The sequence below is a fragment of the Agelaius phoeniceus genome, chromosome 4 (assembly GCF_051311805.1).
Source record: "Agelaius phoeniceus isolate bAgePho1 chromosome 4, bAgePho1.hap1, whole genome shotgun sequence".
NCBI classification, from domain to species: domain Eukaryota; kingdom Metazoa; phylum Chordata; class Aves; order Passeriformes; family Icteridae; genus Agelaius; species Agelaius phoeniceus.
This window is the reverse complement of record NC_135268.1, coordinates 58,779,805-58,803,630: the sequence shown is the minus strand read 5'-3', so window position 1 is coordinate 58,803,630 and position 23,826 is coordinate 58,779,805. Positions and strand designations below refer to the sequence as shown.

The following is a 23,826-nucleotide window of genomic DNA, read 5'->3' as shown; positions in this document are numbered from 1 at the left end:
GAAGATTAGCCATCTAATGCTTCCCTGTTAGCTGAGTTTCATAGGAAACAAGATAATGCAATCACAGTCTGACTCCTGATCTCAGTCTGCCCTCTTCTTTCATACAGAAGTTTGGCAAATCTCAAACAGATTTGACAGAACGGTTTCAAAGTCATTATTTTTCTATACATTTTGTTAAAATCAATGTCTGGTTAGAGGAGACCAATGTTCAACTGTGTAAACTAAATCCTTACTAGACAAGAGAAAATCTCCACAAGCAATTCTTGTCTTACCTGTGGGAAAAGCTACTGCCAGAACTTCACTGGTACTAGACAGAAGGGAATCCAATCATTAGACACAGTCCATAATAAAGAGGACAGATGCTCACAGAACAACTAAGTTTTGATCATAGTTCCCATCAAAGTATCTATTTACCTGAAGGCAAATACTGAAGAATCCCAAAGAGTTTACAAGCATTTCTTATTTACAAGTGTCTTTTCACCACTCAAACACTCCATGTGTGTAGTAGAATAAATTGGCAGCACTCTCAGCTTGCACAGGGCAAGTACAGTGCCATCCACCTACACACAGCAAGAGTGCATCAGAATATCTGTTGGATTTTTCAGATTTTGCAAGTTCCTCAGTAATATCCTAATGAATGCTACAGAACTTGGAAAACTCAGCAAACTCCGTCACACTTTTCGAATGTTCAGTGTCATCCATCAAACAGTTGGCCACAGGAGAAAACCCATTCAATGAACAAGCCATGAACTTTTACAGTGCAGAGAAAGGGTCTATATGACAGCTTTCCCTGGCTGGTACAGTCCAGTCCAAGTACCCTGAGCCTGATAAGGCTACTTCCAAAGTTACACAGAAACTCTCAGTCAAAGACACGCTGAACTCTAAAGACCAGTGGAAGCAAACTGAGCTGGTTTTCAGCCTCAACAAATGGCAGTGCAGAGTAGAATGAGGAAATACAGGCTGGTTTCCAACCACAGTGATAACAAAACCCACGCATACTGGCCAGGAGAGAGGGCAGTTGTTTATTTTTTCAGCTTCAAAAGAAACCCAAATCCACAAAACTCTCAGCATAAACAGGTGAGCTCTACAAAGCAGCTGTTGTGGCAAGGGATAGGAAGAACTACCACATTTGTGCTTGTAGTGTTGATGCAACCACACAAAAATCAGTCCCAGCTGTCCTGGCTAAAACATGGAGGAAAAGGACATGAAGAGACCTGGATTAACAGTACTGAGGGAGATGGCCAGCACCCACAGCATGCAATTAATATCATCCTGGCAAGAAGAAAGCAAACATCATCCCATTTCCTTTCAAAGGCACTGTGGCCACAGATAATTCACCTCTACCAAGAAGGAACAAAATTTAATCTGGATGTCTGAACTGTATTGGTATTCCCACCATGAGACTTGCCCTAAAGTGGAACCCTCCCAAATTAGAAAAGGCAGACTATCCTTACAATACAGAACTCATTGAGAGAAATAATTTTTAACTGATTTGAAGTTGACATTTTGTACAATAGTATTTTGATTTCATTGTGTTTTTTGTTTTGCAGAGGAGGGGATTTATGTAATAATAAATATTTTCTTTGGCAAAACTAACTTTAAGATTAGCATTATCATCACTGATATTCTATCCTGGGAAGAACATTCCCATTATAAATAGGGAATTTTCCAGGTATATTAGTTTTTTTGACCTTGTTGGATCAAATACAGCACTGTTTCTGTTTACAGGTAGTTGATATTCTACAGAATAGCTTCACTGGAGTTCTGCATGTGAACAGTGTCACTGGGCAGTGAAAAACAGGCAAATACAAAACAGACCAACAAGTTATCATTTTGATTTTTCTAACACATTCCTTGTGTTTTCTGAGAACCTTTTACTCTGTTAGATAAAATTGGAGAAGATTTTTGAAGGATCCAATTTTGCTGGCAGTTACTCCTCAAACTAAATCAATAACTAACAATTTTTTATAGTAGAGCTCTTTCAATCTGAATGGCTGCAGTGCATGTGCATAAACTGCAGTAATGTTTATTGTATACCAAGATGGAAAAGCTAGACTTTAGATTGTGTAACTTTCCATAACACAGTTTTCCTGAGGGCTCTTCAGCTCAGCAAGCAGCCAAGGAAAGGGAGGGGGGTGAATGCAGCAGATCTGTTTCTTTCCAGCTTGAGATGCAGATGAGGCCCCACCCAGCAAACCAAACCTTTGGCTGTCATCCACAAGATCCTCCAGGCTAAGGAAAGAGGAGCCATGGAACAATATAGCAGCACAAGCCCTCCTCAGCCTTTCATTCTGGTGCTTGCTTTCTCACAGAAATAAACTGCCCTGCATGGCAAACAGGGCTGCTGGCCTTGTGGTGCTCCATAACTGTGAAGTGGCCATGCAAACCTGGATTCTAACATGGTAGCTTTTCCCCTGTTTCAATATGGCAGAAGCTACAGACTTTTCTTATCTATTCCTCACTGTGTCCATTGTTCTGGGCACAAACAGGATAGACTCTTCCACACAGAGAGAAACATATTCTCTTTCCAAACCAAATTATCAGACAAGCAACAGGAAGACTCTCTCATCTGAAATTTAAGAAGTAATCAGAATTCCCTCAAATGACAAGTTTTTTACTGCAAGATCAATGTGAAATAATTTGGTAGAACATCACCATCTGGTGGATACACCCACTGACAATTTGGCTTAAATTTTTTCTTTATCTCCTTGGTAGCTCTTCAGCACACTGAAGAATATTACATCATAAAGTTACAGAAAAAAATACATTCAGTCAATCCATTGGCAATCTGTAACTTCTCCTTAGGACAAGGCAGAAATCTGCAAAAAGGAAGGGGGAGTGTGGAGAATTCCTGTCTTCGTATACCATTATAGGTGGCAGACCTATAAATACAGTCCAGACAGGTGAGGCTGCTCAACAACTCTTCCAGGCTGCTGTGGAATATCCTATCCTTTGTGAAAAATAGCATACACCTCCTCCAAAGTCAGAGAGAAAATAGTATTCCGTTACCAGTTGGTTAAACAGTACATTCCACACCAAAGCTGAGATTTCTTTTTCCTTTTACTCTCAGAACTGAGCAATTAGTCTCACTGTTGATAGAAATCGTCTGCTTTGCACAGTCCCTACTCCCCAGCATGTCAGCAAAGTGCAAGATGCCACCCTTTTCACAAGCTCTATCTGGATAGTGGAGAAAAAGGGGAGGAAGGGAAGAGAAAAGGTCTCTACTGTCTGTGAAGCAATTCTGTCAGATGAAAATTGCCTTCCCTAAAAACACCATCTACCCTTAGCCCTTGCATCTCCTAGCACAGAATCACAGAATGGGAAAGGTTGGAAGGGACCACAGTGGATCATCTGGCCCAACCTCCCTGCTCAAGCAGGGCCATCCCAGAGCACGTGGCACAGAATTGCATTTAGATGGTTCTTGAGTATCTTCAGTGAGGGAGATTCCACAACCTCCCTGGGCAACCTGCTCCAGTGTTTGGTCACCCACATAGTAAAGAAATTCTTAGTCACATTCAGATGGAATTTCTGGAATTTCCTGGGCATCAGTCCCTGCCCATTGCCTCTTGTCCTATTGCTTGGCACCACGGAGAAGAGCCTGGCTCCATCCTCCTGGCACTCTCCCTTCAGATGCTGACAGACACTGATGAGGTCCCCTCTGAGTCATCTCCTCTTGAGGCTGAACAGGCCCAGCTCATTCAACCTGTCCTCATAACAGAGATACTCCAGTCCTGGACCCAGGTCCCTCTCTGCAGAGCTGCCAGGTCAGCCCTCAGCCTGTGCTGGTGCCCAGGGTTATTCTTCTCCAGGTACAGACTCTGCATTTGCCCTCACTGAATTTCAAACAGTTCTTCTCTGCCCATCTCTCCAACCTGTCTGAAACATGATGCTGAATATGGTATTTTCTGTCTACTTTATTTCCTTGGATTTGTTATTTTTTTTAACCAAAAGCTCTATCAAATAAAATGTATATATGTCTATCTAGACAACTTTCTCATAGCTTTATAAAACCCAGTGATGAATGATTGGTTTCTTTGGTCTGTTTCCCATTTGTAGGAACTCTCAATCCTACAGTTTCATGTAAGACCTGTAGAAATGGGCCTTGTGTGATTGTTCTCTCTGTCTAGGTGTTTGCCTGAATGTCCACCTGCAGCTTTCAGCCAAAACCTGAGAAAAGGCAGTGGTCTCTACATTCATTATGTTGTGGCAAGCTCCATTTCACTATGATGCCATTTGGGTTCTGCCTTCTTTTATATGCTCTCTGTATTCTTCACACATGTATTTGTAACTCTGTCACCTATTGTATTAGTGACTATTTTCCCAGTACTTTTCCATGGCCTTTCACTAAGCAGAGAGACAAAACAAATCCCAGAGCTCCAAAGGAACAAGGCCCCTATCCTACCTTGATTCTCCCTGGGAACCAAGGCTGAGAACAACATTTTGAGATCCATTCTCATGGACAAAGTACAGCCAGTGCTGAAGGGGGACTCCAGAGAAGGGGCTTGACCCTGGGGGGATATTGCATCAGCACTTGTCCTCCTCATTGGTGCCTTTTATCAATTATGCTAATTTCCTAAAACCTATAAAAATGTACTCACCTCTGGGGATGGTGGGCTTTTGTGGACATCTTTCCATAACTGCCTCTGAAGGTCTTCAAATAAAGATCCCCTTTTATATTACCTCCTTACTAAAATTATCCTGAGTTTCATTTCCAGGTTGGGCAAAAGGCAACACTATGCTGATACATAAATAATGGGATTGAACTTCAACCATCAGGGAGACTTGCACAGCACAGAGACTGCAGAGAGTGTGGAGCTCAGACTCCCAGAGACAAAAGTGCTCAAAGCACTGAAAAAAACTTAGACAAGATATTATAAGACAATTAAGGCCAAATACTAAAGCCTATGGCCTCCCATTGCAAATTACCCCAATGCCTTTATACTCTTTGTAACTTACACCCTTGTTTCACAAATGCTTTAGCCTGGCATGTTTAAGCACTACATTATACTGAAAACTTAGCAAAGAAAAAGCATAAAAAACACACTGATTTCATTAGAAATGTATTTTGAGCAATTTATATCATAATGTTGCACAATATTAAAGAAGAGGTAAGAGTAATGCAAGAAATTAATGCAAGAAATTTGGGTGAGATGTTACATAATGAAATAAAACCACACAGCTTCTTCATACTGTGGTTGTCAGAAGTTTGTACCATAAAGTTTCCATGAAAGGCTGTGATGAGCAGTGACAGGGTGAAGTAAGGCTCTAAAACTGCTCAAGTAAAACTTGAAACAATGACAAATAATGGATTTTAAAATAAGGATTTTCAGGCACTACTAGAAAAAAAAAACAAACAACCTTTTTTTAAAAAATATACAACAGTACCAAGAAATTGATAAAAACTAGCACTAGCACAGAAAACCAAAAGTTCACAGCAAAACACTGATTCTTACTTGTGAGTGTGTGGGAGGTCCCAGGGCAGGATATGACCTGAGAGACAAACCTGTATGCTAAAAGATTGTAAAGTCTCAAGGAGAATCAAAACACCTGAGCAGTATTTGAAATAGCTGAAATTTTATAATATATTTTAAACAAAAGATCTTCTAAAGAGAGCCAAAATGCATACACAGAAGATGACAGGAAAACAGGATCAATAGCAGATCAGAGATAAAGACATCCTTAAGACACTGTCAATAAAAAAAAGTACTGTTTTTATTCATTGTTGTAGCAAGAGCCACTTTGAAAAAAAATGTTAAAAGCAATTAAGCAATTCTACAGAAATAGTCTGGGATTTTGTGCAAAGCGAGAGAGACTCCACGCTTGCCTCATCTCCTAGAAGCATCCCATATTCTTAGATGTGACGTTGCCATGACAACCACAACTTGGTGACCTCGTTATTTCAACCTAATCCTGCTTTGAAATTATAGTTGCTCCACCCTTTTGCCTGGCTAGCCTGATAACATAATCATTGTAAATGAGGATGGAAAAACACAGCAGGATACCATTCCCCTAGTGACATGGGACTGGTCTCACCTTATCAGGGAAACAGAGCAACAATTAAACTGCCCAAATCTAGAAGCCCAAAAGTAGATTTTTATTTTTGTTGTTGTCATTGTTTTGTTTGCTATTCTTTTTTGAAAAAAAATCTAATAGCTTGTCAGTACAGGGATTTGGTTTTAATGGGGGCTTTTTGGGAAATTCCTTTTAATTTAATTTAATGTCTTTATCAGGAAATTAAACAGTAATAAGGGGTAGTTCTTCTTAATTATGCATTTGTTTTGACCAGCAGCTGGAGGAAGATTTAAGATATAAGATGAAGACTCAGGACAGAACTTGTTTAGCAAATCAGATTTGGGTTTTTAAGTTCAAGCTTGCCTTGCTCTATTTAAACTGGTCAAAGCAATGAGTACTAGAAAACCCAGCTGCAGACATTATGGAAATACTTACTACTTTACTTACTATTATACTATTACTTACTATTGTAATACTTTCTATGTTTGCTCACATGTCACAGGTATATTACTGTAATTCTGCACTTATTACACACATGGGCAACAACCTTACCAGTGCTGCTGCAGATTTAAAGAAAACAATTTCTTGGCTCCTTGGGGAGGTAATTCGGAGTTTTGTATGTACATAGGACATATGAAAACTAGATGAGGAAGATGGGGAGGAAATAACTTTAAAAGAACATAAATTTGGAGCTTACATACCTGTGTATGTAAGAACATACATACCAGTTTCTGGTATGTTAAGACCAGAAACCTCCAGTTGCTGTCAGAGAAGTCTAATTCTTCCCTTTCTTGGTATTTGCATATTTTAATCTGTATAGGGGCACATTTTACCTTAGAGGTTGTGATATTGCAAGAGACTTCTTGAAGGAACACCCTGCACAATGAGGCAACTAAATTTGTAAATAATGGTCATTATTAGAAGAAGATGACAAAAAGGAAGAAGGACAAGCTATTTTGACAGAGAAGTACAAAGAACTATTAGCTTGCTTGGTAGGGATATGAGACTTCTGTTATTATGGTTACTTTCAGAAGAGTAAGAAAGATTTCCTCAATCCTAACCTTATGTGCCTCTGCCAGCAAAGGGGCTGAGTCAGCCTCTGAGGATATGAACTCATGATTCTAGAAAGAAACTACATTTTAACATTTGGAGAGTTGTACTGCTAAATTGTTCCTTCCAACTTTCATGTCATAATAGAGAAGTTGGGTGATGTCCTCTAAAATCAATCACCAAGGACTCATGCACAAGCAAAAGTACCTATCAGGCACCCATGGATTCAGTGACCAGCCAGGAAAACCTTTATCCAGAAAGTGCTTTATTAACAGTATAATCACAAGGCTGAGGTAGCTGATGAAGTAGCAAGGCAGATAAAGTGATGATTTCTGGTAAGGCACAAAAAATTTTTTGAATCCCACTGCAGCAGTGCTTGAGGATTGTTTTCCTGAATAACCAATACAAAAATCCCAAAGCTCTATAGGCATGCATTGCAGGTACAACATGATGAGCTAACGGCTGAGCTCTTTTCTCTGTGCCTCAAAAACACCTTTCTTTTCAAGAGCATCTGCAACAGGCAGGGCTAAACCACCACTTGCCTCTGTTTGAAAACTTGCCACTCCCAGCAGAGAAAATGAAACCATTGACAGTTTACACAGTCACCTTCACATAGGATCAGCACAAGGTGTCTCAGGCACAGAGAATTCAGCTTTTCTCCACAAAACAAACAAAAACCACAAACAAAAATACAAAAAAAAAAAGGAAAGAGAAAGACAAAACCCACCCAAACAAAACCACAAAGAAAGAAAAAAAAAGGGAGACAGAGAGATCACCAAAACACACCATTTCCTCCATGAAGGGACCCCTCAGCATACCCTTGGCCTTCCTTCCCCTTCAAGTGAGCCACTTTGCTGCCAATATCTAACTAGTCAATGATTAGAGGAGAAGGAATGTGAACGTAATCATTAGACATTTTTTTCTTGAGTTGTTCAGCAGGGGTTAGAAATCAGTCTCCATTACAATATTTTTCTTAAACTCTGTTGAATCCCAAGTGCAGAGAATAGACATGAGTAGGAGATGTTTTTACAGCACTGCAGCAAAGGAAGCAGGTTTTCCCTCACTAAAAGGCCAAAGTTCATTTTCTTAGAATAGCAGCATACATTCCAAAATGGTGCCTCGCATTTACCAAGAGCTATCAGGGAACAAGTGAGCAAGATTTATGTCCAGATTCAAATTTAGTTCCCCTACATACAATAGTAAAAGGCCAGACCATTCAATACTTAATCAGGTTTGGAGTCTGATTTTTCCAGCCTTGCTTGAGATCACCATATATCTTTTGTGCAGGCTGATTAATCCCTCTAACTACTGATTCTAACACATGAACAGGAATCTAGAAGCCCCAAATGGAATTCTAAGCAGGAAGTGTACTTTGACAATTGATTTTTGCATCTACAATCTGACCTATTAATCTATTACAACTTAGTTTGCTGTACTCTTTTCAGAAAAAGGAATATATTCTCCCTGTTGTATTTCTGATGCTGGATTTGAACAGCAGCTAAAATCATTCTGTATTCAAAACAGCTAACATACTGAGGGGAAAGAGTTGTGAACTCTTCCCTGTGCAGTTAAAAGGGGACTGCATAGCAGACCTCTTGCTGAATTTGGGGGACACGACTCCTTACCGACCCTGCTCTGGAATCCGTAGGTATGAGGTTTATAGGCAATACAAAAGTTGTTATGTACAAATGTTTTTCTGCCTCGTACAAATGTAAAACTGAAATAAGAACAAAGCTCTGCCTCTCTCCCAGTTCATTAGTGACACCTAGTGACCAAAGACTAAAGGAACCGCGCTCCAGAGGAGCCCATTTGCACTGGCCTGGATTACACTACAAAAACTGTAGGGTGTGGCAGGACAGAAACCAAATGAAAGACGACATTTGCTGTGGGGTCATTTAAATTTACACAGAAACGCTACATCTCCTTTAAAGAGCAACGTTCTTCAAATCAAAAAGAAAGGAAGGAATGTTTTCATAAGCAGGAAAGAAACCATTTGGACAAGTAGAATATAATTACTTACTGAGACCCAGGAAGGCTCTGGGGCAGAGCATTCCTACACATTAACGATGTCCACAGTACAAGGAACAATCCATTGCCCTAAAAATCTAATTTTTTATATCTCATTCAGAAAGGATAATTACCAGAAGAGAGTGTGACTGCTCCTTATTATGGTCCAAGTTCTTGTTGATAGAGAAAAGTCTCACCCACACAGCTGTAGTGCAATATGTTATTCCACTTCACCTACTCTGTGGTGGTGTCCACAGGGGTCCCAGGAAGAGGGAAGAGACGAGGATCTGACTCCATGTTTCAGAATGCTGGTTTATTGTTTTATGATATATATTATATTAAAACTATACTAAATGAGTAGAAGAAAGGATTCCATCAGAAGGCTAGCAAGCAGGAAGAAAGAATGGAATATTAACAAAAGCTTGTGTCTCTCAGTCTGAGACAGCTGGACTGTGATTGGCCATTAATTAGAAAACCACATGAGACCAATCACAGATGCACCTGTTGCATTCCACAGCAGCAGATAATTGTTTACAGTTTGTCCGTGAAGCCTCAGCTTCTCAGGTGAAAAAATCCTAGCAAAAGGATTTTTCATAAAATGTGACACTACACCAAAGTAGATCTCTCTATATCTGGCCATACTAGTATAATAAAAATCACTCAGTTACTGATCATTACCTGGATCAATGATTTGTGGTTGCAGGGCAATGCTGAAAAGACCACAGTCTTCTCAAAAGGCTTGTCCTGTATTGTTATACATTTTATATTATATGGCTTGGGAAGTGCTATGGATATGTTCCCCACTTAGGTGGCTGGCCCCAGTCTCTAAATCACCTTTAATTTATGCCATGCTATCCACACAGTGGATACCATGTGATGGTAACACAGAAGCTGCAGTAATGCTTATCACTCTTATGGAAACAGGCTTTGCTCCTGGTGGAAAGGATGTGACTTTCTACCTGAAAATCACTTTTTTTTCCCCCCAGTTTTTCACTAGGTTTAAAATTTGTAAAATGCTCTGCACTGAACTTGAAATAGAAAAAGTTTAAAAGATGCCCCAGAATAATGTTAGGAGACATTCCAAGGGAACAGATTAGTCAAAAAATGGCAAAAAAATTGAGTTTAAGGAAGAAAAACCTGGGCAAACTCCAAAGCAGAAAAGATTAGCAGAAAATGTACACTCTAGAGCAAAAGACAAATGTACCGTTCAAAAGTGGAGCCAATTCCTTATGCAATATATCTCAGACTATACTTATAGTGGAAGAAATATTTTTTAGTCTTATAGGAACAAGTGGAAATTGAAGCCTTCATCAGTCTCCTTTATCTTCACTTTGTGCTCATTTCTCAGAGAAAGTGACTCCAAGTTGCAACACAGTAGAGATGCAGGCTTGTAATGTCCAAACTGGAGGAACCATGCTCATTGGTGCAAGGATGTTGCACAAAACAGTTAAAATCACAGATGACTAAAGCAGATGAAAAAGAACTTGGGTGAAAGGAGACATATCCATTGCCAGCAGCAAAGACATCATGAACCATACAGCCAGAAAACCTATACAGATTCTGGGAGTTTTCAAGACAGATACACTAGAAAAAAATGTTCAGAAATACAAAAGAATGCTACACGTTCTTTAAATTTCTGAGATAAGGAATAGTAGGGACTGATGACAGAAGGTTTAAGAATTTTGTGTTACCAAAAGAGGACAGCTGTAGCCTTGACCAATTAAAAAGAAAACCCCACAACAACCCACACAATGACTGGCAGAGTCAGAAATACATGTCTTGTTACAAAAATAATCTGCTCACTGCAAACACTTTGCCCCATATCCCATTAAAATTCATTTCTGCTCCTATCTGTACCAGAACCTAGTACAAGACCCCCTCAAAGAAGAAGGAAAAAATTCCAGCAGAAACCAATTGATTATCCCAATCTAATAGCCCTGGAAAAGTCCTCAAAACAAGCACAAAGATCAGAGACAGAGAAAGGCCCCATGTTTCACTCATTATGCCTTTTTCACATTGCCTGCAAGATAACTAGAGACTCGCCAGCTACCTTGGCCTGTTTTGTACAGAATATAGGTAAGTTTGAAGAGGAATTAAAGTTTTTGTTGATTCAGTCTGCTAGCAAGACAGTGGTTACTTTTAAATGGGGAAGCAGCATAGACTCCTGAACTCAGGAAAACTGCTCTCTGTGTGGCTGGTCTCTGACAAGCAGCTTTCACCCTGGCCCTGAGTCTCTGTAGTATAGCTAAGGGATCCATGGGAAGTGAAATATAGTCATTATTTGACCTTTATGAAATTTTTAGGAGTCAGAATCACTACTGGAAAACCTTCAGGGGTCCACAAAAGCAAAAAACAATGACAGTCATTGCCTTAAATTGGCAGGTCTTGAGTTTTATTCCTGCCTTAAAGGAATAAAATTCCTGCCTTGTAGGCTGGCTGTGACCTTACAGAAGGTTCACTGGGACATGTTTGAGGTTAAAATGATCAGCTGTATATTGTAATATCTCCTGTTTATACCTTAAGTTGAAGTGAACTTTATCTTGCTTTAAGATTTGCAGCTTTCTTCATGGGGTATCTTTCTTTATAAACAGTGAAAGAATGGTCAATATCTATTCACAGCATAATTATGTATTTGCTAATTACTGTCAATTACATCTGAAGTGAGGTGATCACAAACTTGTTAGATCCAGTTACAGAAAAATCATTAGTCAGAGCTTTATAGTAGAGAATAGGTACAGTAGGTATTAAATAGATGTTTGGCTTATTGCTGTACAACTACTATTATATCAGTGTGTGTACCTTAAATGTCCATAGCCTCTGCTATTTTTCAGCTTTGTGATCTGAAATGCTGAGTTGCAAAAAAACCCCAGGTGCACATGCACTAGGGTGATGAGGGAGAGAGATCATCTTGATGTTTCATAAAATGATATGTACATAGTTCAATAAGAAAGCCCTTTACCTTCTGTGTAAAAATTCAGCTTTTCCCCAAATGAAACAGAACATTAAGATTCAAGAATATAACTTGTAATCAGATCTATTATTTCCTTGCATCAACCCTTAGATTCTTTCCTGTGTGTTTTTTTGCCTAATGATGTTATCATTAAGTTCAACAAAATTGAGTGTAATGTACTGAAAATACACTCAGCTGATATTGAACTTGTTGATGAGGAGTGTAGGCCTGGTAAAATTGACACAACTGACAAGTTCTCTATTCCCCCTTACTTTATTGCTCTTTGGTTCAACATTAAGCTTTGAAAGCAAAAAACCCTTATTGCTTGCTGGCTGAAAAGAAAGGTCATACTCAGGAATACATTTCATTAGTCATGACTCAGACTCTTTTATCAGTTTTCCTCTTTGATGTAAATGCCAATTTGTTAATGGTGTGTAGGTACAAAGGCAAAAATAGAAATATTTCATAGAGTTCTAGAGACTATCACTGACAAACTAAGGTCATAATTCTATTTCTGTATCAGGGAGGTGATATTTTCTTAAAAATATTTTCTTGGAGATACAGGAGCAGCAAAGACATCAGCAAAAATTTATGCTTTGATTTTAGTGGTGCAATCACTACCAGACTGAGTGCTAAATGCACAGGTTGCTGCCTAGACTGTTTTTGCTGAAAAACCACTGAAAGATCTAGTTCACCACATGACCCCAAACCAGCTGCACTAATGCATCAGAGGGTAGACATGCAAAACTGTGAGAAAAAATCCAGGAAGAAGAATGGTACATTGCCTAAAAACAGAATTTCAAGATCATATTTCTAAGCAGCAAAATTCTACTGAGAAAGTCCGTGTCAACTTTAATTTTTGTGACCACCTCAACACTTTATGGAACTAGACTAAGAACCACACCTATCCACAAAGATATTGGGCAATCTGTTTCAACAAATAGGCCTGTAAGTTACCATAAAAGCACAAGCAAGGGAGGTAAATTAGTACAGAAATGACTATATAGATCAATGGAAAGAAGTGTTCAAAACAATACAACAACTAACAGAACTGCCAAAATTATTCTGCCCTTCCTGATGCTGTCTGTTTCCAGGGCCAAATCAAGTTATAGCCAACACAGTCTGTGCCAACCCCCAGAAAAAATTTGAAAGCCCTTCACTCATTTCTAAAAAAAATGCTAAATATTAATTATCCAATAAATATGCCAGAAAAATACAATATAACTAATGCATAAATATCTACACATTCATTTAGGCTACTAGTTCAAAATAACCAAGGCTTTGCCATTACATATTACACAAGTCAAAAGAATATTTTGCCAATCACAAAACAAAGAACCTCAAAATGAGCAAAGCTGCTTTGTACATTGTGATTATCATGGCAATACGAAATCCTATTCATGTACTCTTTTTAAGATCTGATTCCCCTCAGCCCTTTTCCAATCCAACCAGAACCAGGACTACCTACTTTATCTCCCAACTAGAATCCTTGCACTTGCTATAAAAGGAGTCACAGATTGATTCTTCACTCTAAGTCACCAGTAGAATGCATATTAAAGTCTTCAAGAGAGAAGTACTGTAGCAGCCAAAAGTTTTATTTAGCAGTACCTTTCCAGCCCCACTCCAACAAGATCTCAATGCCTGATGGATTGATTCTGCCCAGCTTCAAATGGGGACTTTCAGGACTGACACTAATACTTCCTATCTGACAAAATCTGAATATTTAATATATCCTTACAGAAAAGCAGGGTACCAAGATCTCTCAGATAATTTGGGATTTTCTCACAGATCTTCCCTTAGCATTGACACAGTCTTTGATTTTGCAGGGGGAAAAGAAGAATTGTCAGAAATTTTCAGACCTTTAGAATAAGTTACCATGTGCCTCAGGGAATCCTGGCTGGATCCTGTGAATTGCAGTGACACCATCACTTTTGAGCAAACTACACTACACCTGTAAATCCACCAGAAAGGTTTCAGAATGAACTGCTACCAGCTTGCCAGTCACTCTTTCCACAGAATTAAACCAAAGCACCTGGGCCTAGTTAACACTGAGAGACAAACCTTGAATGAAGTCTAAGTTTCTGCTTTCTATTAATATCATTTTTAAGTAATATTTTTGCCTGCAGGAAATGTTACAAAGTCACCTCCAATTTCAAATTAGGAACTATTTCTGCATTTAATTACAATGGTTTCACATGACTGAAGTGTGGTCAGATGAGGTGTAGTCATGCTGTCTACAGATACCTGAAGATGAGTTTTCCTCATCTGCTTGCTTTGCAAGGTAAAGGCATCTCCTTCCAGCTGTATTTCAGACTGATGTAATCCATTCCTTCTTTCTCCCAAAACAGATTACAACAAGCTACCCTTGTCCACTCAAAACTCCAGCTTCTGCAGTTCCTCTCCTCAATAACTCTCATGTACAACAAAAGGTACTTGTGCTTCTCACATCTGCTGTGTTCTTGGATTTGTTTGGAGTAATAAAAGCTCTGATTCTATGGATAACAGTTAATTCTATCACTGTGATCCACTCAAGTAGCTGAGAAAAGAAGGAGTTTTCTGGCTTGCAACCCTCAGATTTAAATACTTCCAGATCAAGCATAAATTTGGCTCCTGATCCTGCCCTTTGTTCTGATTTTTGGAGAGTAGGACACCCGATTAACTCCAAAATGTAGACTTTTGTATGTCTGCTTCTACTACTGTTTTAGTCCTGCTTGATTCCCCAAGTATTTTAGACAAATTCTAGTTCTTGTGATTTTCATAAATCATGTCCATCCAAACTACAATCAAGTACATTGAGAGAAATATGCAGTTAGAAAAATAAATAGAGAAAACTGAAATAAAAAGTATTAATTAAGAGCAAAGGCAGATGAAGAACTGAAATTAATACCTTATTTTTCAAAATAATACAATATTTTCCATTTAAATTATTGTTTTTCTCTTCTTTTACATTTTTCAATTCCCCTTTCAAGTGAAAGTATAATTAATAAAGATTTGTTGCAGAGAAGTACCACCCATAATAACACTACATTTAATTTTATCCTGCTTCTTTGCTAAAACTTTTTGTATTCCTAAGTCTTTTCTTATTTTTGACAGCTAAGGGAAAGGGAGACACTGACACACACACAAAATGGGAAGTCCTCCTTGTGCTATTTGTACACTATGGAACATAAGTGCCTCCTTACACTGCAGCTGTGTGGCTGACAAGCAATACAATTGTTTAATGCAATTTAGTCAAGAACAGCTAAAGCAGGAAAAACCTGACTTTGGAAAAATCAGAGACAGATTCCTACTTTACTCATTGAGGTTTAAAGAAAAGTGCTTTATATGGCTGAATGACTGCCTTGGCATGGTATACTCCTTTCCAAGTCCTGAATTTCATGCCTTTTTTCCCTTTCTAAAGCTGATTTCAATTTTGGACAGCATCCACCTAGAATTACTTGTATGTTTTTAATTTCTCCTTTGACTGCAGAACTTAAACAGGTTTGGCTGGGTGGATTTAATCAGAAACAGATAAAGAGTTTTGAAAATGAAAAGTAAGTATGCTAAATGCACCAAAGTCAGCTTTCATTCATTTACTCTTCCTTTATTTCTGTTATTAGAGAGTTTAATGCTCAGGTTCCTCAAAGACCTGAAGTAAAATGAAATAATGAGCACCAAAGATAATGAACATACATATCAATTTTTTTCCAAAAATCTTGTATTAAAAGCAAGTCAAATGGAGTTTGTTGTTTGTAGCTAATGAACTAGATAAAGTTGAAAATGAGTCCAGGGTAAATTGGAGATAAGTAAAGTATCAGATTTCAAGAATAGGAGCTTGACAGCTCTGGCATTATCTAAGGGTCTTTTAATGCCCTAAATTGTTCTTTGCTCTTTACTACCACAAGACAAGACTGATTTATTACAACAGTATTAACACCACTTTAGAATTTCAATTTATTGCAATAGAACAAGGTAAGTTGTTTGAAAAAAATTGAACTCTGTCTGCAGATAAAAACCTTGAGATCTTTCAATTTGATATTGGGGTCCCATAGTTTCTAAAATCCTGGGTTCTTGGTTTCACCATTGAAATAAAACTCCTTAACCAGACTCAACTGAAATGAAAAGCAGGATTAGGTCTGCAATGAAAATGACTTAAGAATTCAGTAAGTCCATCTCAGTAAAACAACTCAGTCATGTAAAAATTAAGGACATATTATACTTCTACTGAAATTCAACTCTGAATTGTTATCTTATACATCAAGAGTTCTATTATAATGGTAGTGCAAGGATTCCATATCACCAGAGTTTCATACCTCCTCAATGTTTCTCACAGGCAGCTCCTCTAAGCACTGACTGTTCCCGGTCCTTGCAGCAGCCACCTGACTCCAGATCCCACTAATCCACTCTTTTATACCACTGTTCTTATTGGCTACAGGTGTGGCCTGTTAGGATCAGGCCTGCTCCTAATCTTTAGTAATTGGTGCAGCTGCAACTCTTTAGGGGATAAGATTACATTCTATACCACCTTCATTTACCCATACTATATCCCCCTACACTGAATATGTGCAACAAAAAAGCATATACAACTTTCCATTTTGGGGGTCCTTATTTAAATATACCTGTGCCTAAAACTGGTCATTAAGTGTGTTAGAAATTGAAGCCTCATTGAATTCCCAGCTTTGCCACTGTCAGTTGGCACTCTACTGTTGACTTTTGTAGAATCAGGATTTCATCCAAGACACTACAATCTAAAACAAGTTCTGAGAAGTTTCAGCTGCTGTATTTATCAGAAGAGGGGTTTATCTTGAAATTATAAAAAGTGAGATTATACAATTTACATTCTTTTTCACTGCTAATAAGTTTATTATTGTGCATATATATAACTGTTGAATCCAACAAGTATTATAGAAGTAGAGACTCCAGGCTTGCAGACTGTCATACATTTGTATAAGACTCAAAGTTCACATTACATTCATTAGAAAAGTAGACAGAAAGAAAATAAAAAGTTACAAAATCTTCTGTTCCTTTTAGCATACTTAGAACAAAGGAATAACTTCCTCTCCATCATCCAAATAGTAACCAACAATAAGAGTAAATAGCCTCCAACAATTTTCCAAAAGGCAAAAGCATCAATTATGCCACAACCAGATGTCTAGTCCTTCTTCTCTACTTGTAACAATTTCTACAATACAGTTATGTGTTAGTCAAAAAAACAGACACAACAATACAAAACCCAGGCATAGCATGGAAATGGAAGGGAGAATGTGGAATAACTAGTGAATACATTATAGTAGAGCCTTTGCATCCAAAGACTTGCCTATATTTCACCCACATCCCTGCAGAGATATCAGTATGTGTAATGGAATATATTGTCTTTCCTTATAAACCTTTCCTATGCTAGTCAATATGGAACAGAAATTTTCCCTTTTTAAAATGGTAGAAGGAGTTCAGAAGACCTGAAGTCTTTTGAAATATCTGCATGCTACATGAACTGTCCCCTAAACCAGAGAGGAGGAAATCAAGGTACAGGTGGAGAGTCCAGTTTCAGAAAAGAAGTCACAGCTCAAATACTGAGTGTAACAGAAATTCTCAGGCACAATCACAAAAATACTAGCTGATCCAACTATTAGGATGTTTCAGATTGCTGGATTGCAATTTTCACACATCAAAAAAGTAGAGGCAAAGACAACAGACGACCAGCAGCTAATAGACTGTCCTTGACTTCCTCTTTGTCTTAGCTTACAGGAATTCTTACAGTAAAATGATTATAAAAGATAAACAGATATGCCTACACTGTTTTGTGTAGTATGGGGCACAGCACATCTTTCATTACTGACTACTGAAATAGCCAGTGATTTCTTCTTTTTTTTTCAGTTCTCAGCATATTTCCACTGATTTATGTGTTAAGTCAGAACTTTTCCATCTTCCCTCAGAAATAGTTTGTGGATAAGTACTGATGTCCATGTTTCCCTTTACACTGTCACACACAAATGAACATTTAACAGTTCACATACAGATGTTTATTTTGCTCAGCCATCTGTTCCATCTGAAACAAAAGAGATCACAGAAAATGAATTCCCACTGTAACTCTCTTTCTGAATGCATAAACAACAGGATTCTCAACAAAAAAATCTATTGGTTTTCACAGTGTGTTGGGAAAGATTGCACTTTATGGATGACTCAGGAAGTCAGATCCCCGTTCTGAACAGTGTGGAATATTGGTAAGATAATAATGGAAAAATGATGAGTGATCATGCGATAGCATAGAGATCACTCTAAAATTTTTACTTGGAAGATGGTGTTGTGTGTCTTTCTTTTTCTTTATAGTTACAAGTGTTTGGTTTTTTTTCTTTTCAAACAAACCCACAACTGAGAACTGGATTGGACATAAGCAGATGCAGTGAAGGGCAATAAATCTGTTTCTCTGAGAGAAACAGATTTAATGAGAGACTTGAAGAGGGAATGTGGTGGGCAGTGCCAAAAGAGCCTGTTTTCAACTGCAGGGATGAGTTGGCCCATAAAGACTGAGTCACAAAGCAGTGGTCAGGTAAGAGGTACATGTAGAGGGGGCATGAAATGGGAATAATAAAGTCTGCAAGAGGTATACACAATAGTATGCAAAATAATAAAGAGTTCTAATTTGGGAAAGCCATTAAGAAGTATTTGAATTTGAGTCAATGAGAGAAAAGGGAGAGAACCATAAGAGAGTAAAGTTTGTAGTGAAATCTGTTAACTAAAATGAAAGTTCAGTTACTTGGTGTGACTGGAAGACAGTAGAGGAAAGGGAAAAGAAGATACAGCTGCTAAAGTACTGTCAGAGAACCGGTTCTCATGAATATGGAGAGATTTTGTCCACCTGGAAATAGTTCTTATCCATTCCTGCCTCCTGATCATATATCTGCATGGAAACTGTACCTTTATTTGTTTCCTGGCCTCAGCTGTCCAAGGCTGTTCCAAACTCTGGTCCTGAAAGTTTTAGAATGCCCTCAACCTAAAATCTGAGCAGGTATAAATAGCTTACCTGGGGTATGATCTGACCTCCAAATAAATGAGCATAAGTAGATTCAAATCTCACTGAAGAACACAACAGTAATACCTTGAGCCAAGCAGGTTCACTGTAACTACTGGCTCTGTTTACACTGACCTATATCAAGTCAAATTTCCTCACACCCCAGCCCAGTTCTCTCTTGGGTTTCACTTGGGTCTTAGCACATTAGCTCATGTACTCCTGCATTGGAATGGATATAGCTGTACCATAATAGCTGACTTCAGGATGAAAATTTTCCATATTTTTATAGTCTCTGAAACTAAACAACCAGACAAAGCATGAGATTTCATGTAATTGAGCCAATCAAATTCATGTCCTGATACCTGCAGTCAGGCTTTAAACCAGAATTGTACTTCGGGACCGAAATCCAGGCCTAGAAGAAATCAAGTAATGCAGCCTTGCATCCTATTTAACAAGTTAAGAAAAGTAAGGAAGCAAACAAAATCCCAACAATGACAATACTTAAACCCAGAGTTTCTGTGGAGGTATTCCTACTTTAAGTTTCCAAACATGAGTATCTACCTGCCACAACAGCCTACCTGATGTCCCTGTGTATTAAGTGGCAAGTAGTCACTAAATGAGGTAATTTTTTTGGTTTCTTTTTTATTTCTCAAGGGACACTGTCTGGTATTACAGCAGAAATTATTTTTAATGAGAAATTATGATTTTGAAGAATATATCCATAAAATATTTGCACTATAAAGCAAAGAGTAAAAACACTTTATCTGTAATGTTACATTTGAAAAATATTTTGGCATATTTGATGCACACACAAGTTTGGAAAGTAAAAGTTGACACTAATAAGGTAATAATTTATAAATCTGTTTAAACTTGCCACATATATAGCCATTTAGAATTACTTTTATAGATACCCAAAGAAGCACTAGCCAAAGAGGAGCAGACCCAGGAAGCAGTTCAGTGATGCTGTTTGGGTATAAACCTACAAAAGCTGACTCATCTTGTGTTGACACAGCAGCTGTAGCACAGGAAGAAAGCTGAGCTAGCCCAAGAGGGTTAAGCTACACCAGACTGCAGTAGGAATTGCAGTACAGTACCTCATTTATGTCTGGCTCATAAGCCCATGCACTGCCCTGCCCTGCCCAGCCCTACACAGAAAAACAGAAACAGCCAAGACAAAGAACGAGCTTTTGAATACCTTAGGATTTATATTCAGTCCTATTGCTTGTGGGTGAGTTTTCTATCTGACTTCCTGCACTACAAAAAGTGTTCATCTTTAACATGTAAAACTTTCAGTTTTTAGAAGGCCGTGTTTTACCACAGTGAACAAGGTTTCATGGAGCAACACCAGTGAAGTGGGACACCCAAGCCAAAGAAACTTAGACTCGTTCCAGTTCATGTTAAAGAGAAACTGCAGCACCTCTCCTCTAGTCCTTTTATTAGGTCACATTATTGATTATGTGTTTTTTCTAAGGAGGTCTTAGGCATGAAATAATAATGTTACACCACATATCCAAAGCAAAAACAATAGACACTCTTAAACAGGAGAAAAGATACATCCACGGCTGCTTTTACTGGGTGCTGGTCTTGATATAGTCTATAACACCTGTTCTCAAGGCATAGAAAGACTCAAATAGATTGAGCTTCAAATCATCCTTGCTGATTCTCTTATTCATGTACTTCAACATCTTAGACATTAATCACTAGGAGTTTACATACAGACTAGTCAGAAACACCCTTATTTTAGAAACACTGGTTCAGTCACTGCCATCTTGCTTTCAGTTTGCCTCATTCAAAATAAAGCCACTCTCACTGCTAGCTTCGATTTGATATACAACCCTTTCAGACTCATTTCTGTTGTTCTTGATGCATTCTGTACTAGTCTCTACCTGGATATAACCACACAAATTAATGCTGATGCTGTTCTCAGTACAGTGACAGCATTAATAGAGCACTATTTTGTTGTCCACAATAAGCTCCCTCTTGTGCCTCTGGTGTTCTGTAATTAGGCCCCTTCAGACACACAGTTTGGTTATTGTGGTTCATCAGCTTATAATCCATTACTCTAAATAGCCTCATTTTCATTCTTTTTTTTTTTTCCCTTTTCCCTGTTTTTGCTGTTAAATTAAAAAACAAAAACAGGTAATGGAAGTAAAAAAAATTACTCACCCTTCATCTCGATCTAACATAATGTTTATGGGCAGCAGGGAGAGCAGGAAGATGTTCTTGTGAAGAGAGGAACTTGAACAGCTTTATAGGACAACAACCTAGGAAGAAATGACAAGCCAATACCCACATTTACTGTTTGTAAATCTGAGCATTGATTCTGCTTTCACAAGTGGCTTTCATCAAATGCAAATCAGAAGCCTGGCATCTGCTTGAGTAACCAGGCAGCCCTGTCCCCCTTTCAAGGGAACAAAAGCCATACAATCAAAGGATTTTGAGAGGATGGCAAACTTATTGTAAGCTAGAAAAGGTTAAAAGTCTGCCAGGGCTTAAATATACCTCTCAGAACTCCCAAGTATGGAAGCACTTCTGACCTTTATGAATTTTTTTTTTCCTGTGAAATGTTTCTGTATATTTGAAACATGATAAAAAGTGACCAAACAGAAGAGAGACAAACTAGTCATGTTTCTTACTTCCCAACAGATTTTAAAGCTCCAGAAAGCAAACCCATACAGTTTTCTTTGTCCTCAGATTCCAAAATTACAGCTCTGATCAACAACACTCTGGCTGTTGTGCAGGACCTACCTGTGCTCCCCTGCATAAGTGACAGATCCCCTTCTGTACAGATGGGTAACAACAGGAATTCACTCCAGACATGCTTATTCCTCTCTCAGAAATGTTCACTAACAGTGGCACACCCTGGAAAATGGCTGAATAACATCTGGGTAGAGAAAACATACTTTTAATAATATTTTTATATTTTAAAATAATATTTGAATAATATATAATCCTTTCAGATACATTGCTGTTGTTCTGCTTTGAATTAACTGAAATTTAACTACTTCTACTTGCTTCAGTTAACAGCACATTTTCTCAGCAACCAAGGAAACCAGGTTACTGTTTCTACTGAAAATCTCTGAAAAATGTTTACTACTAATTTCACATGTATATTTATTGTGAAAATAAAGTCTTTTGCTGTATGATAGCAGCATAAGATAGAAATTTTTTTTAAATATATTAAGACTGAATGAATTCATCAGAGTGTGTCTAATTGTCTTATTTCTCAGTCATTTGGGAATAATCACAAAGCTTATCCCAATGATTATGAGGTCAGAAACCAACATTCAAAGACTTGTAATAAGCCTAAAGTGTCAGTTTGGTAAATTTTCATCTTTTTATTTAGTGATTGGTTTTAGATTCAGAAACAGAATGCCATCTCACACACAAGTTTTAACTTTATAAGAACAGGATTTGTCAATGCTATTAAAAACTAGATGGATAATAATTCACTCTGAGTAATGTCTGAAGGGCCCTGCCACTGTGAAGTTTCTTTGTAATTATAAGCAGTTTAATTTAAAATAGGTCTTGGATCTAATGTTATGAATGATTCTAACAGAGCAACCTGTGCTTTCTTCTGCAGGAATCATAACTCTCTCAGGTGTTTAGAGACAATTATTAAGCAAAGTCTGGCAATTCTCTAAGACAAAACCACAACAAAAGAACAGCAATAGGAAGGAGGTTTGGGTTTGGGTTTTTAATATGTAGTAGGAACTAGACAAATCAGATTATGAAATTAAGTGTCACAATGTGGTATTCACATGCCCTCTGAACAGAGAGAAGCTGTGGGAGAAGCAGAGAAAAGAATGATCAAAACAATTCTTATCTCATTTGCTGCTCCTGTGTTTGTGCCCATGTGGAGTGTGTTCTGGAGATTGTTTGCCTGAGGTGATTTCTTGATTGGATTCTGGTGATGGTGTTTTGGATTCACTGACCAATTGGATCCACGTGTGTGTCAGGACTCTCAGGCAGAGAGTCATGGGTTTTCTAGTAGTTAGTGATAGTTCTTGTTAATGTAATATTCTGTAATATAGTTATAGTGTAATATAGGTACAATATAATATAGTATAATGAAGTAATTAATTAGCCTTCTGATATCCATGGAGTCCTCCTCGACATTTCCTGCCTTCATCGGGGTTGCCCTGAGTTCTTATATCACAAAATGTCATAGAGCCCAAAAATATAGATAGTACTGAAATTAAATTGCATGAGCTAAAGGAAAAATCTATTGATAACTATTGGTCCTGCTGGTACGAGAGTACATCTGACCTTCAGGTCAGAAGGACATACTAAAACCCACCAGGCTTACCCTATACTTTGTCTCTTTTGAATTCTATGTTTTCAGCACCTCATGTTGGCAGATGTATTTGTTGCATTACTCAAGGAATAAGCTTGAAACAAACAGCCTTCTCTCTGAAGCACAGAATCTGGAGTTCAAGTAATGCAGATACAAGCGATGAAAATAAAAAAAAACAACCAAAACCGCCACCAAACACAAATCAAAACAGAAACATTAAGAAGAGGATCCCAAGTAGGAAACAAATTCTGTTATCAATGTAAATATACAGGTAAAAGACTACTTCAAGGAGGAAATAACACATAGAAACAAAGAGTGAATGGTAATTCTGGGCTAAGCATCCTGCATTCTGCCCATCACATCTCAAATACTCTCCCCTGTTTGCTGCCAATGAGGATTTCTCCCAGACTCAAACCCCTTACAGAGAGCAAGACAGCCACAGAAAACAAACTGGAAAAACCAAATGAGCCCAGACTACAACAAATGAACTAAAGGAAGAGGTCAGAGCATCAAAAGTACAAG

General features: G+C 38.1%; 1 protein-coding gene across 1 annotated transcript in view; it reads right to left on the bottom strand.

The window, feature by feature from the left end:
* LDB2 (LIM domain binding 2) overlaps positions 1–21,208 on the bottom strand; it is a 365,987-nt gene extending 344,779 nt beyond the window's left edge. The window contains exon 1 of the mRNA XM_077177685.1: positions 21,174–21,208. Within this exon, the coding sequence (XP_077033800.1) occupies positions 21,174–21,193 (20 nt within the window). The 5' untranslated portion in view covers positions 21,194–21,208. The remainder of the gene's footprint in view (positions 1–21,173) is intronic.
* Positions 21,209–23,826: the final 2,618 nt, after the last annotated feature.